General features: G+C 37.5%; 1 protein-coding gene across 1 annotated transcript in view; it reads left to right on the top strand.

Moving 5' to 3' along the window:
- Positions 1 to 1,127: 1,127 nt before the first annotated feature.
- LOC150081522 (dynein light chain Tctex-type 1-like) overlaps positions 1,128 to 17,055 on the top strand; it is a 61,956-nt gene continuing 46,028 nt past the window's right edge. Inside the window, exon 1 of the mRNA XM_090380234.1 lies at positions 1,128 to 1,202. Within this exon, the coding sequence (XP_090236360.1) occupies positions 1,179 to 1,202 (24 nt within the window). The 5' untranslated portion in view covers positions 1,128 to 1,178. The remainder of the gene's footprint in view (positions 1,203 to 17,055) is intronic.

Here is a 17,055-nt window from a genome sequence, read left to right as displayed (position 1 = left end):
CCTGTCCAGCTGAGCCTTAAACTTATTTAGGCTATCAACCTCCACGACAAGGGATGGAAGTCTGTTCCACCAACCAACCACCCGCTGGTTAAAGGCAAATTTCCGCATGTCTGTCCTACATCTGTCTTTCCTCAATTTGAATTTATGCCCTCTCAGGTGATTATTCTGAGCTAGAGGAAGAATCCCATCAGCATTGAGCATGCTTAAACCATTCAAGGCTTTATACACCTCTATCAGATCACCTCGCTGGTGCCTAGTCTCCATATACTGTAATTTGCACAACTTAAGTCTTTCTTCGTAAGAGCACCCCTTTGTTCCATTCTTATATACTTCAATCAGATCACCGCTCAGGTGCCTAGTCTCCAGCCACTGCAATTTGCAGAACTTAAGCCTCTCTTGGTAAGAGGATCCCTTCATTCCCCTCACCAATCCTGTTGCCCTTCTCTGTACACGCTCTAGTAAATCTACATCCTTCCAAAAATGAGGCATCCAGACTTGTACGCAGTACTCAGGTCTGGAGGCCTGGATGTTTTTGTATGTTCATTTGTTTGCCAAGTCTAATCTAATTTAAAAGGAATCGAAACAGAAACGGAACACTAGTGCATAAGAATCGGAAGGTATAGATGGATGAAGTGGATAAGTTTTTTTTTTTTTTTTTGGCTGAAGCTTTATAAGCTTATCTTCTTGCATCATTGCTAGTACTGACACTAATTCTAGTTTGCGGCCAGCTATATCTGAGAGGAGGACAACCTTTGATATTTCTGTTTTTATGTATTTTGATATTAAAATACCTATTTTTAAAATCTAAAAATAGAAAAGAAACCAGAAGCACCTTCACGATATTTTGATATTTTCGTTGTTGTTTTTTTTTTTTTTTTTTATTTGTAAAAAAATTCTGATGTGATAGAGCAAATTTCAAGTTACTTTCGAAATTTCCTTTAAAAATTAGTTCCGTTTTCTTATCAGCAGTAAAACATCAGAGAACTTTTTTTAAAATGCATACCAGTGTTATCTCAAATATGGATTGTGATTGTAATTGATTGCATAAAGTTTACCCTTCACCTCTTTGATAACCTGAAGTAGTTAACGTTGTATAGGTGGCGTTGTTGATAAATTTGTCAGTTTGCAGTGGTTTAATTAAGGTGGATAACGGTGTTTTATTCTTGAATCTTGGAAGTATGGATGTTTCGCAAAATTCTGAGGCAAGTATTGGTATTTTAAGCACTTGTTTATTTTAAATGCAGTTTAATATTTTACAAAAGATATCCGAGTTGTTACCAGAGCTGTAAACTTAACTTTGTGATGTTACATGCCTTCAGACGTATGCCGAGACAAGTTAGATCAGCTGTTTTAGGTATATAATTTTGCATAGCCCATGACAAACGCTTCCAACCCAGATGCCACTGCATTAATTAGATTATCTTTTGGAATTAGGTACATGTAAGCAGTTGCTTTAGACTTGCAGCAGTCATACCTTTTTCTCAATGAAAATATACAGTAGTAAGATAATCTGTACCCGGATATTTTTTCATATTAACAACCCCTTCAAAATATCTCTACTCCCTTCCTTCTACGAGGGGATCAGATTAAATATAGATTTATTTATTAATATACTTATATATGTGTGTGTGCGTACTTGTATAATTTTTATATATATAATTATGTATATATTTAAGTCTATATTAATAATAAATTTATTTTGCTTATTGTTTGCATATTTATAAATGTGACCCTGTTTGACCATAGTATATGGCAGTGGTCTCCAAGCTTTTTTGGTCGCGCACCCTTATTCTACTTAAAAGCACTAGCGCGCACCCCAGAATAAAAAAAATTAAATATGTGTTTAATATATGTATCTATATATATAAGCTAAATTAAAATAGAATAATTGCCAGTAGCGTGGCAAACCAGTAAAGTGAAACTGAACTGAACCAAATAAAATAACAATAACAGAAAAATATAGGGGGGGGGATAAAGAAGGAGAGGGTAGTGTTGAAGCAACGTTCCTAAAATAATTTAGAAAATTAAGCTAATTAAAATAAATTTAGCGGCGCCCCCTAGTAGGAATCCGTTTCCTCATTATTTGAAATCTCACTAAGGTGGAAACGTAGACTAACAAATACATGACCAAATAATTAATAAAATGAAATAAAATAGACTGATCATTATGCCCCATCTCGACAGAGGACCACGAGGCCAATAATAGTCAGGGAATGACTGCATTTCGAGCGCTAAACAAATGATACTAGATCAAACTGCTGATGCAATAGATTTGCATAGCAGTGGCCCTTATGCAGCGAAAAATAATAAAACAGAAAGCCTAGTACTCGCATGGCCAAACCAAACCACTGACAAAACAATAGTTGAACTGAAAATATATAGAAACAAATTAGGCTATAGATGGTGGTATGAATGCAGCATTAGCACATCTTTTTTTCTACTATTTTTTCTTATTTATTTTTATTAATTTTTATCTCTATTTAATTTTTGGATTAATTGGATTATATATATCATCATCATCAGCCATTTTCAATCCACTGCAGGATGAAGGCCTCTCCAGCAACTTTCCAATTCCTTCTGTTTTGAGCACTGGCCATCCATTTACTACCCAAAAACTCATGAATTACTTTTGTTTTAGCCATATTCATCTTTAGTCCAAAATCCTTACTAACTGTGCATAACTGATTAAGATTTTCCTCTAATTCTTTGGGATCCTAGCTTATAACCACAATGTCATCTGCAAATCGTAAATGGTTTAGGTACTCTCCGTTCACATTGACTCCTTTCTGCGACCAGTCTAATCTTCTGAAAGCTTCCTCAAGGGCAGCAGTAAACAGCTTCGGAGATATTGTCTCCTTGTCGAACTCCTTTCTCGATTTTAAATTTGCTACTGTCTTTGTCTAGTCTAATAAAGGAGGTAGCACTTTCATATATTTTCTTCAAAATCATAATATATGGGGTATCTATGCCTTATCTTTCCAGTGCCCGAAACATTACCTTATGCTGTATGGAGTCAAATGCCTTTTCATAATCCACAAATGCCAGGCATAATGGTGTTTTATATTCATTTACTTTCTCCATTAGCTGTGGTATTACGTGAAGGTGATCCATAGTTGAGAATCTTGGCCTAAAGCCAGCTTGCTCTTTCGGTTGATTCTCATCAAGTATTCTTTCTAATCTGTTAGTAATGACCCTTGTGAACAACTTATAGATGTGGGATGACAAGCTAATTGGTCTATAATTTCCAATTTCTGATTTATCTCCTTTTTTATGCAGCAAAACTATGATTGCATTATTCCACTGCTTAGATATCACACCTTTTCTAATGCACTTTGTGAAGAGCCTTGCCAGTTTTTGTGTTGTCTCTTCCTCCCAATTTTAACAACTCTACAGTAACTTCATCTTCCCCCGGGTCTTTCCGATTCTTCATTTTCTTCAATGCATGTTCTACCTCATCAGGAAGAATATTGGGTATGTCGTATGTCTTGCTACTTGGCAATCCATCTTCCCCACTGCTGGTATCATTCCCTCGCTCCTTGTATAATTCTCTATAGTAGTCTTCTGCTATTTGAATTATGCCTTCTCTGCTGTTTATAAGTACACCACCACTATCCTTCAGTTTCAGTATCATTTGTCTTTCTGTATTACTGCTTATGGCTGCTGATTTAAGTCCTTTGTTTTCCCTTAATGCTCGTTCTACTTTTCTTGTGTTAAATCTTCTTATGCCTTCTCTGAGTCTCTTTCTAATGGCTTTGCATAACTCAATATACTCAATTTTCTCCCTGTCAGTGTTTTTCTTGCTCTTCATTTGTCGTCTTCGGTTCATCATGACAAGTGTTTCTTGACTAATTTTTTCCTTTGGATTTCTGTTTCCCTATAGGTTTCTTGGGCTTTATCACTTTCAGAAAGTTGTAATATTCCTTGTCGATATCTTGGTCCTGAGCAGTCTGCAGAAGCTCAAACCTGTTCTTAGGTTCCAGTACATACCGCTTTTTCTATATATATAATATATATATTATATATATATAAATCATTTACATGGAAAACATTATATCTAAAATCACGTTTATAAAATCTCATAATTTTAAGAGATTACAAATAAAAAAAATACAAAACAAAATTAAATTGAACTTCAAATACAAAATGCATGTACTTGAACGTACATTATCAAACAAAGCCACCTATTAAAGTATTAAAAAAACATTTATAATTTTTCTTTTTGATTACGTTTCGAAAAAGTAAAGTTTTCATAATTAATAAATATTGATTTATTGCGGATCATCTCTTGGAGACCACTGGTATATGGTATGCAGTGTTAGTGGAAGATTGATGTTTGAAAATGTTTAAATATGTAGTTATACTGCAGATTATGGGTACACCTTGGAGGAAGTGGCTTCTCTTGAGTCCGACCTGAATTACTGGCGTAAACTAACCTAACCTTTTTTTCACTAGCCAAAAATGAAAGTCTATTAAAAAAAAAAACACTTTTTTTTTTCTTGAATCCGTCCCGAATTTGGCCCTGTCCGCAACTTGGTGACAAGATGTACCCATAATCTGGAGTTCAGCCAAATATGTTTATGAAATATTCTGTACCGTAACGAGATATGTTGAAGTAGAACACTTCAACCACGAATAATGTCTCCATATTATGTAGGTAAAGCAGTGTTTCCTAAACTTAAAATAACTGTGTACCCTTTTGAGGGTGTAGTCTTACCGACGTATCCCTTCTCGGGTGATATGTCGGTGAGACTAAATAAAATAGTTAAAATAAAACTATTTTATTTTGATCAGAGCAAATACAGTACAATATATGGTATTCAATTATTAATATATAATAAAAGTTATAGAAGCTACAAGACTTTTCATACCAACTAAGAAATACTCTTCAAGGTATAGGCCTAAATGGATGTCAGATGAACTGATGAAACTCGTGGCAGAGAAGAAAAGTGCATAGGATGTATATAAATTATCAGGCAATACAGAATCCAGTGGTATATATAAACTAGTCTGTAATCTCATGTGTAGTAGGGTATCACTTATGAATTTATGACAGCATTTTTATTTGAGAATCACTCGATTAGTATGTTTTTTTTTCCACTTAATGTACAATCGATAACATGCAGTTGTCCAAATTCATCCCCTAATATATGTCCCCACACCTAGGGCTTGCAATACTGGTCAAAATCTTAATACCGGTATTTCGGTATTTTTAATTTATGAAACCGGGATACCAGTTTTTGTTTATAATACCCGTTTATTTGTTTATTAATACCCGTTTTTGGAATACTGTTATTCCAATAACAAACTTTTTTTTTTTCTCAATAAATTTTGATGAGTGTTAATAAAGTAATTAAAACACAAGTACTGTAATTACTTGAATTCAAGTTTTAAATAAACATTTATTGCAATAATAAATATTCTGAAAAAAAATCATTAAAAATATAGTTATTCTAAAAACAAAAAAATACATATTGTTATTGCAAAGTTTAGTTCTGTTTAAGCATCCACACTACCTGTCCGAATAAAGTGAGCTCTTAAGAAACATAAGCAATCAATAGTATGATCGTTTAAAATGGATCTACATATTTGATTAGTAGCAGAAAATGCCCTTTCGGATTCTATTCTGGTACTGAGATAATTGTAGATGATCTCAGCCCATATTTTCTATGCTTTGAACTTTTTTAGCAAAAATAGTTAAAAGTATTTCATTAATTCCCGACTCAAATTCATCTTTTAAAATGTCATTGGAGTCAGGCAATTCCTTATTTTGGAAAGAATTTGTGGAACAATGATGTTCTGTTCCATGTTGGTGTTCCATGGTTGAATTAGGTTCATCATTTTCTGAAGGAGAAAGACGTTTTATTCAGCGAAGTATAATTTTCACTATAGTATCTTTACTGAGTCTGAGAGAGAACAAAGAGTGGGGATAAAGATAGCAAAGAGTGCAGTTAAGGAATTCTTCACATATATAAATGCAAAGAACAGAAGGACAAATCAGATTGGACCCTTATGAAATGGATGTGGGATAGTATTAGATAACATAGCTGAAGTTGCAGATGAACTCAACAGTTACTTTGCATCGATATTTACATTTTTAAAAAAACCTTTTGTGTCAATCAGATATTATGGAAGTGAAGTTGAAAAAAATGTAATTAATGATGTTGAAATTTCAGATAATTATTTAATGAGAACGTTCGCACCTACAGGCGAGTAAGGCTCTTGTGGTTGATGACATATACCCTATAATCTTAAAGGAGGGGGCAAGTGAGTGCATTGAACCATTAAGGCTAGTTATGAGTGAATAACTGGACTCAGGAGAGATTCCTTTGGATTGGTGTAAATTGGAACATAAAGGCGGTTCTAGGAGTGTAACAGGAAATTACCGACCGGCCAGTCTAACTTCAGTAGTAGGGAAAATCATGGAGGCAATGTTTAACAAATCTGGATATCCATTTTGACAGGTCACTCGTGAGCTGGATTTAGAGAATAATTTCCACATTGTTTATTTAAATATCAGCAAAGCATTTGACTCAGTCCCACATGAGCAGTTACTTTATAAGTTGGAGCAGGCTGGAATCATAGGGTAAACCCTTAGATGGATAGCACGATGGCTTGAGGGCACCAGGCAGGGGGGTTGTAATAAATGGTTATTCCTCAGATTGGGTTAATGTAAGAAGTGGGGTTCCCCAAGGATCAGTATTGGGACCACTGTTGTTTTTGATTATTTTAAATGATATCTATGAAGGGATATAGGGTGTGATGTTGAAACTTACAGATGTCTAGACTTCCAGGATGGTCAGAAAAGTGGCAGCTATGCTTTAATTCAGCAAAATGCAAGGTCTTACAACAGCAACCCCAAAATAACTTATATATTTGGTGGAGTTGAATTAAAGTCAGTAGTGGAGGAACAGGACTTGGGAGTTACGATACGGTCAGACATGAAGTTGTCCGAGAATTGTGGACAGGTTGCAATGTTGTTGGTGTCCTATCAATGATTTATCGAACATTTGCTAGTAGAGATAACGACGGCATAATCACATAAAGGTGATTTTATAGCCTTTATGTGATTAAATTATAAACAATTATTATTTTTTTAAATTAGTACTGTAAAACCGGTATTTTTTATTTTTTTTTTGTATCAATACCAGTATTTGAATACTGGGAAAAAATTATCAGGATCTTGGTATTGTAAGCCCTACCACACCGCACCGCAATACTGTTGAAGTTGTGCATTCAGGTAACAAGTTTTTGCTAGGTTGTCAATGCACTTATTTGAGTCCATTACTGACTAATATGGAAATGTTTCTTATAATTTTAAACTGATTTTGTCGAGTCGTGTGTTTTCTAAGGCTATGCTCCTTAATACAGCATGCACGTTGTCATGTCTTTTCTATTGAGGAAAGGGCTTCTTTCTTGCCTTTAAAGCTATTTTGGATAATTGTTTCTGTCAGTAATATTTATTTCATACATTTATAAACTATTTTATAAGTTTTGCAGTCTTGTAGACTTTGACAATTCTTTTATCTTGAGATGGTATTTTAGAATTTTTATGTTCTTGAAGACGATTTGGTATTTTATAGTGGTTATACACTTTATTGACACTATTTAGTAGCTCCAATATCAAGGTTTTTGCCATTTTTTTTCATATGTATGGCCTTCTGCTGAATTTAAATAGCGGAGTACAATGTATATAGGAAGGATAGACAGTTAAGAAGAATACTAAATATAAGGCAATGCATCTAGTTGACTTTGGTGACGAGTGTAATGTTCAGTCAGTTTGGTGTAATATAAGCACTGGGAAAACAAAATTGACAGTGGGAGTGTATTATAGACTTAATGATTGTGATGAGTATATTAAACAGCTATATAGGGAATTAGTGGGCCAGCAAATTAGAATGTCTCATAAATGGGGATTTTCACTTTCCAGGTGTTGACTGCAATTTGTGGGTTGATCACACTAGCAAGACTTTTGTAGATTACTTGGATGACTGTTTTACAGCAGCATGTTAGAGAGGCAACAAGAGGAAGCAATACTCTTGATCTGGTTATCAGCAGGGATTTCTTCATGCATTAAGAAATGCATGTAAAAGACCCACTGCGTGGCAGCAATCACAGTGTGAAAATGTGGAATTTAATTAAAGATAACTACTGTCAAGAGTAAAGGGAAATGCTTTTGCTTTCATAAGGATGACTACAGAGGTCTCAGGCAGGTTTTAAATTATGTGCAGGGGACCAAGTGATGATGTTACCAACAGCAAATTCTAAATGGGAAGTATTCAGGGAGGTAATCAAAGAAGCTACTAGGCTTTTTATACCAACAAGAAAATACTGTTCAAGGCTTAGATGGATGTTAGATAAACTATTGAGACGTGGTACATAAGAAGAGGATGCATATAAATTATCAGGTGATACAGATGCCTATGGTAGATATAAATTAGCCTATAATCAAGTCACAAAGGAGGTTAGGCAAACTAAGGCAGATTATGAGAAGTCTCTGGTGAAGAATGCAAAGAAAAACAGCAGACTTCTATCCTTCTATTAACAATAGAAGGAAGGGGTTGAATCATGTTGAGTTACGATGTCTGTGGATTGACTAAAGATGACCGTGCTCGGGTTGCGGACAAATTGGTAGCCTAGTGGTCAGGCGTGTGGGTGCATAAGTACACGTGCCTTGAGTGACCGGGGTTCAAGCCCGTGACTACTGAATACGGTGCTGTTTCTTGTAATCTGTCTATCTTGTGACTCCTCTGACCGTTTGGCCGTCCCAGAGTATAAACAGAAAATTTATTTGCCGACCAGGCTAGCTGGGTAGGTAAAGTGCCTGCCTGGCAACCCAAAGGTCGCGGGTTCGATTCCCGCCTCGGGCTTGGATCAAAGTACTGTAAAAACCTTGGGAGGTGCATTATGGCCACAGAAGCCTATGTGCCAACAACTACCAAAAAAAAAAAAAAAAAAATCGGACAAATTGAATAGGTATTTTGCATCTACATTCACACTTGAGGAATTCTTTAGGGAAGGGGATGCTAGAAGTGTATCACACTCTAATGAGGAGCTAAATGACTGTGATAACTGAAAGGGAAGTGGAGGAGAAATTGTTGAGGATGGACATAAAAAAGGCACCTAGGGTGGAAGGAATCTATCCAATTATATTAAGAGAGGCAGCAAAGGAGGTAAGCAAACCTTTAGTCACAATATGAGATACAATTAAATCGATGCCGTTCATACTACTACTGCAGTTTACTATTATGAATGAAGTATTGTGTGTTTACACTGATAGTTCTGTAGTAAATTGCACGTTCATAGTATATTATGCCTTGTGCAGTTATTTTTATTAATAAAAGACTTCTGTACAAACTAGAGCAATGTGGCATTAAGGGCAGGTTACTGGGATGGTTAAGTGGAAGATGACAGAGTGGTTATCAATGAACCCTGCTCTTCACGACTAATGTTATTAGTAGAGTGCACCAGTATTCAATGCTGGGTCCATTGTTTTCAATATTTATTAATGATATTCATGAAGGTACATCAGGCTTAATGTCTAAATGGCATTGTTGTTTTTGCATGAATATCAAAGTGCGTAACTGGTAGTTCAGAGGAATAGTAAGGTTTTAATTGTGATAAATAAGTAACTTGAGGGTTCCAATCACTTGTTGTGTATATATATTTTTTGTGTTTAGCTAAGGATATAACTAATTTAACATTGTATCGTTGTGGTATAGTGTCATATATCTCTAACTTGATAGTGCAAGGTACAACGTAAAAATAGATAGCGTAACATGTATCACTACATTTAGGAATATGTTAGCTTAGTGTAGTATTGTCACTTAATCAATTAAATTTATTAATTTTCATTGTTAATGAATTTTTTTTTTATGAAAACCCCAAACACGAGAGGTATTAGAACCTATAGTACTTGGTACCGTGCTTGGGTTGGAGGTTGAGAAGATGAAAGAAGATATTTGTTGACATTAGACTTGAACTTCTGTAGACTATAATTTTCAGGAAATGCGTATGAAGGAAGGTTGTTCCAGAAAACAGCAGTTGATTGATTAAATGAGGAAGATGAAAATTTGGTTCTGTGATTTTGAAGTTGGACAGAAAATGGATGTTGGCTGGTGGTGGTGGCACGTGTTCGTACTGTTTTGAAAGAGAGAGTAGGAATAATAGAAGCCAATTCAGAAGAACAGTGCCCATGGAAGTATCGGTAGAAAAGGCATGCAGCAGAAACAGTATGTCTATGAGACAGAGAGTGGAGAGACTCTGTTAGAGAGGAGTCATTAATTAACTTAACTGCCCTCTTTTGAATGGAATCTAGATGCCTGAGAGAGGTTTTGGGGGCACCACCCCAGATGTGGGAACAATATTTCATGGTAGGGCGGATTTGTGATTTGTACAGAGTGAACAGCTGTTTGGAAGAAAAGTAACGCTGAGAGCAAAAGAGAAAGCCAAGTTTTTTAGATGCAGAGGAAGCAATATTTGTAATGTCCTTGTGCCAAACGAGATTAGAAGTGAGGGTAATCCCTAAAAGAGATATATCAATTTGCTTAGAAATTGGAGTGTCACCAAAGTAGGAGCAGAGCATAGGAGCAGAAGAATCCTTTTTGCGAGATATAAGACAACACTGCATTTTAGAATGATTGAAATCAACTAAGTTGTCTTGCCCCACTGGAGAATTAGCTGGAGATCAGCATTTAAGGAATTGATAGTAGATATTCGAGAAGTTCAAGATGCTTGAGCAGGGCAAGGTTTCTCAAAACGGAAAGTGGAATGCAATGTGCTATCATCGGCAAAACTATGGATAGGATTTCCAGTCAATGGAAGAAGATCATTTTTATACAAGAGGAAAAGAGTGGGGGTAAGAACTGAACCTTGGGAGACACCAGCATTAGTGGATAAGTTAGAAAACAGAAAGCCATCTACCATCACCCTCAGTGAGTGGTCAGAGAGAAAACTGGATAACCAATTACAAAAAACAGTTGGCAAACCATAAGATGGAAGCTTGTTTAGAAGACCTTTATGCCAAACACGATCAAAAGCCTTTGAGATGTCAAGAGCAACTACTTGGGTTTCACCGAACCTTTCCATTGAATTAGTCCATAAATGGGTAACATAAGCCAGAATATCACCAGTGGATCGACGGAATCCATACTGGCGATCGTTGATCAGATGGAAGGTTTCTAGGTAGTTTAAGAGTTGGCAGTTAATTGTTTTCTCCATTACTTTAGAAAGAGTAGAAGTAATTGCAATGGGATGATAACTGCATGGGAGGGATTTGTCACCCTTTTTAGGAACTGGCTGGATATGAGCAAATTTCCAAGCAGAAGGAAAAACACCTTTGGAATAAGAAACTGAAAAAAGGCGGCAAAGAACATGAGTAAGTTCAGGAGCACAGGTTTTAAGAAAAAGTGGAGAAATACCATCAGGACCTGGAGCTTTGTTAGCATCAAGATTTGTCAAAATCTTTCTGATATCCTTTTGACAGAAGACCACAGGAGGCAATGAATGGAGGGAGGGTGTTGGGAATGGTGGGAGGTGTTTTACCAAGATCATTAATACATGAGTTGGGAAGAAAAATGGGATGCTAACAGGTCAGCTTTATCCTTGGCTGAAGTGACAACAGAACCATCTAGTTTTGACGGAGGTGAGAGCAAAGATGGGCAAAAGTTGTGGCCAATAGCTTTGACAAGAGACCAGAATGCTTGGCTACCAGTAGGGCAAAATCAAGTTTTCTACTCTTAGCCGGTTCAAAATCATGTTTGGACTGATTAATAACTGCTTTACAATTGTTGCGAACTTTGGTGTAGGCAGAAAATGAAACTGAAGAATTGGAAACAAGCCAATTACAGCCTTAGCACATTTATTGGAAAACCAAGGTTTAGATAAAGGATGAGATTTTAAAGTGGAGTGTGGAATAAAGGAATTCCATTCCTACAAGAATAATTTCACTGAGACGATCTGAGCAAACATTGACATCAGAAGTTTTGAAACAGTAATCCAACCAAGGAAAAGAAGAAAAGAAATCTCGCAGGTCATCCCATTTTTGCATTCTTGTAATGCCAAACAACAAAAGTTTTGGAATAGCCATGAGATAAAAGTTGCATTGGAGAAGAGACAATCACCAAGTTGTGATCTGAGGTGCCCAAAGGACCACTCACTTCGACCGTGTACTTAGATGGGTTGTTTGTGAGAAAAGGATCAAACGTGTTGGCTGTATGTAAATGAACAATCTGTGCAAGGTCATTAGCAATTGCAAAAGCATCAGCATCTTGACCAGCTGGGTCAGTGTGACTAGAAAATGGAAGCCAGCTGGAGTTGTGAACATTAAAATCACCAAGAAAAATTACCTCACTGTTAGGATAGTTGGACTGGAGAAAGTCAACTTGCAAAGAGAGGAAGTCAAAGAGCTCCAAGTGATTAGTGGAGTTGGGAGAACAGTAGAGACAACAGATGAATTTGACACAATGAGGTAGAGAAATTTTGAGCCAGAGACGATTGAAGAGAGGAGATGCAATGAGCAGTAGTTGAATCAAACAATAACTGAGATTTTGTCAGAAAAAGTATATGGGGCAGACTGCAATTGGAAATGGACATCGTTGAGATTAGAATTGAGACCACGTATATTTGTGAAATGAGCTAGGAAGTGTTTGCGAGGTTTACATCTTTTTGCAGATAAGCTTACTCTGTTACTTCGACAATTCATGGTGTATTCAATAGTGAGAAAAAGTGGGGGGGGGGACATGCTGTATGAAGTAATGAAATTTTTGGATATGACGTACACATGGTAAGAATATACCCAGATCCTTGACAATGCCCTCCTCCCATACACACTACTTGAACTCCCTCCTTGGGGTGCCTCCATAGCCAGGTGGGCAGGAGCAGCAGTGCATAGCACAAGCTTCTTGATTAGACCGGGGTTCAAGCCCGTAACCACCAAATGCGGAGGATGCGGCATATCCCCTGAACAGTATGGCCTTAGTTGCTAATGCTCCTAAAACCCGAATAACAACAACTCCCTCCAGTCACTATCTGGCAGAGTATAGGTAGCAAGATTATACACTAGCTGATCCGGAGGCCTCCTAAAGAGTTACGAATAGTTTCGGTCTGGTGTACTAACTAGCGGCCAGCCTGCGAACACCATTTTAGAGCTGTATCCTCGAAATGTAAGGAAGATTGGATCTCACCATGATGTTCATCATAACCTCAAAAGTCATCAGTCATATTGCATGATGGAAGAAATGGGGAACGGTTGACCGGAACTTAGCTCTGGAGATTAAACATGGGTTCCACTACTTCAAGCCTCCAATAAGCAAAGTGGTGGTATTGCACTGGTTGATGAGAGTCATCTACCACCTAGAAAGAAATCATATCCCAGCTTAGAGCAGCAAAGCAGTGGACACAAAGTAGTGGGAGTGCTGTGGCTCAGGGGAGAACAAAAGGTGGCAATTCTCCAGCTCAACACAGCCTAAAAAAAAATGTGGAGCATGATTTGTTTGTGGACCTTTCTGGAACAGGACATGATCTAGCCAAGGAGGGTGTCTTTGTGCCTGCTAGGTGCAGGGAGTGTGAAGAAATTACGAGTCTGGGTGCGAGGTTAGCCTGTGCAGACATTGCTCCTTAAAGCTCTTCAAACAGAGAAGTTTTTCCTGATTTATTTTCTGCTTTATTAGTTTAAATTGTCATATTAACTTATTTTCTAGAGTAGCTTTATATTCCTAGTTACGATACTTAGTTTAAAGTTTAACTTAGACAGAGATTTCGTAGATATTACTTAGTATCGGTAACGGTATCAAATCCACGTGTCACAAATTGAACGAGAGGTCTTTTAACCAAATTTAGTCGATTTATTAACCAATTGTTATATCAAATTATCTTCTATAAGTAGATTATAGACCTAGTCAGGATCCTTAAGCCGACCGGGCTAGCCGAGTGGGTAAAGTACCTGCCCGGCAACCCAAAGGTCGCGGGTTCGATTCCCGCCTCGGGCTTGGATCAAAGTACTGCAAAAACCTTGGGAGGTGCAATATGGCCACAGAAGCCGATGCGCCAACAACTACCAAATCAAAAAAAAAAAAAAAAAAAAAAAAAAATCAGGATCCTTAGTTTATTCTAAATTGAGATAGCGAGATTTCGAAGCTAATCAATACTTACGAGTCCGTAGAAATACCGTTCGTGAAGTCCCGCCATTTTTACACGATAGCATAAGCTTAGTGTAGTATACTGCATAATATAATATTGTCAATTAATCAGTAAATCTATTAATCTTGATAAACTTTATTGTCAATTAAATTGTATTTTTAACTCTATAAATATATATAACGACTTAATCGTAACGAATAATTAATACATAACTATAGTGGTACACATGATACGGAAGTTGCATAAAGGGAACACTAGATACCGAAAAAAAAAAAAAAAAAAAAATATATATATATATATATATATATATATAACATAACTGTTTTGGGACATAACTTAAGGATTTAATTTTTGTTTTAAATTTTATTGAATTAAATTGGAATCATGACTCTGACCAGAGCAGCAAAGCAAAAGGCTCAAGCTAATGGGAGTGCTGTGGTTCAGGGGAGAACTGAGGGGGGCAGTTGCCCTCTGAATCACAGTCTATTAAAATGCACTGTTTGCTTGATGTTTGCGGAGCAGTCGGGTACGGGACATGATACTGCCAAGGGGGATGTCTTTGTGTGTGCACGATGTAAGGAGTGCAAGGAAATCAGGCGACAACTCAGCATTGTTATGGGCCTTTATGAGACCTTGAAGGACAGGGTGGATGCCCTCGAAGGAAATAAATTGAGGGGCCCATCAAGCTCTCAGCTGCCCACATCAACGCCAGAGCTTGCACTTGGTCATCAGGCAACACAGGGGCAGCCCCCTAGGCAGAATGCGCTGGTCCCACAGGAACTAGTAGTTGTTGGTGACTCTATTGTCAGGGAAACGGGGAACATGCTTTGTAAAAAGGATAGGTGGAATAGGACCAGGGTATGTCTGCCAGGGGCAAAGGTTGATGACGTTGTAGAGCGGATATCATCTTTTAAGGGCACAAAAGGTGATATAGTTGTACACGTTGGCACTAATGATATTAAGAGTAGGAGACCGGCGGAATTACTTAGCAAGTACAGGTCACTGTTGAAAAAAAGCCGTGAATTAGGGTTGAACTTGAAAGTGTCTGCAATTCTGCCCAGACACGATAGGAGGGAGTATATGATGAGAGCCTTGTCAATCAATTCGGCCCTGGAGGGATTGTGCAAGGCTCAAGGGGTAGAATTTTTTTCAGCCTGGACTGTACTTGTTAACAGGAGAGATTGCTTCTACAGGGATGGGATACACTTAAATAGAAAGGGTGCAAGAATTTTTGCTGATGCTGTCGAGGCAGTGTTAGGTGGGTCGGAAAACTGCTAGTTGGGGGGGGATACAAGGACTAATAGATTAACAGTAGCCACTGGCAGAGGTGGAAGTGATTCTTGCACTGCTTCTATTCAAATGAGCAGAAGTCTGAAAAACAAGATGCAGGATATTTCAGAGACTGCTGGTAGTCATTGCGTTACAAGTAAACACATGGGTTGTGTTAGGGTAGCTAAGAATAGAAACAGGTGCATGTATACCTGCGTGTACACCAATGCTAGGAGTTTGGTAAATAAATTTGATGAATTTGAGGTATTGCTCAAAACATCAAAGGCAGATATTGTTGGGATATCAGAGACGTGGTGTCACACAGATATAAGTAATGCGGAACTGGAATTTGGGGAATACAATGTATATAGAAAGGATAGACAGGACAGGAGGGGAAGGAGGGGTTATGCTATTAATTAAGAAACACATAAAGTCAAAGGAAGTGAAGCCAGTTGACATCAATGGACAGGGCAGTGTCGAGTCAGTTTGGTGTGACATAAGCATAGGGAAATCAAAATTGAGAGTAGGAGTGTGCTATAGGCCTAATGACTCTGATGAGTATAATAATATATTGTACAGGGAAATAGAGTGGGCCAGTAAATCAGAGAGTCTTATAATGGGGGATTTTAATTTCCCAGATATTGACTGGAATTTGTGGGTTGGTCACTCGCACACTAGCAAGGCTTTTGTGGATTTATTGGATGATTGTTTTCTACATCAGCATGTTCGTGAGGCAACAAGAGGGAGCAATACTCTTGATCTGATTATCAGTAGTGATTCTTCATGCATTAAGAACCTGCAGATAAATGAACCACTAGGTGGCAGTGATCACAGTGTGTTGAAGTGGGATTTACTCAAGGAGGTAACTACCATCAGAGGTAAAGGGAAGGGTTTTTGTTTTCGTAAAGGCGACTATGATGGTCTGAGACAGTATTTAAATTCTATACAGTGGGACCAACTGATGATGTTACCAACAGCAAACTCAAAATGGGAAGCATTCAAGGAACTAATCTTGGTGGCTACCAGGCTTTACATACCAACTAAGAAATATTGTTCAAGGTTTAGGCCTAAATGGTTGTCAGATGGACTAATGAGACATGTGGCAGAGAAGAAAAATGCATGGAATACATACAAATTAATGGATAACATGGAAGCCTATGATAGATATAAATTGGTCTGTAACCAAGTCACAAAGGAGATTAGGCAGGCAAAGGCAGACTACGAAAAATCCTTGGCAAAGGATGCACAGAAAAACAGAACAGAGTTCTTTACCTATTTAAACTCAAGAAGGAAAAGGATGAATCAGATTGGTCCACTGGATATTGATGGTTCAACAGTTGAGGATCCTGCTCAGGTGGCTAACAATCTAAACGAGTATTTTGCATCTACATTCACGCATGAGGAGTTATTCAGGAAGGAGAATGATGTAGGTAAAGTAAACATTGGCAGTGAGCTGGATGATTTTGTAATAACTGAGAGGAAAGTGGAGGAGAGATTGTTGAGGATAAACATAAAAAAGGCACCTGGGGTGGATGGGATCTATCCAGTTATATTAAAGGAGGCAGCAAAGGAAGTATGCAAACCCCTAGCCATAATTATGAGAACTTCTTTGGACTCAGGGGAGGTACCCATAGACTGGAGATGTGCAAA

The sequence above is a fragment of the Mastigoproctus giganteus genome, chromosome 8, assembly GCF_048544385.1.
Source record: "Mastigoproctus giganteus isolate SK-2022 chromosome 8, ASM4854438v1, whole genome shotgun sequence".
In the NCBI taxonomy this organism is placed as follows: domain Eukaryota; kingdom Metazoa; phylum Arthropoda; class Arachnida; order Uropygi; family Thelyphonidae; genus Mastigoproctus; species Mastigoproctus giganteus.
The sequence above is the reverse complement of the archived record's forward strand: the minus strand, read 5'-3'. Positions and strand labels throughout refer to the sequence as shown.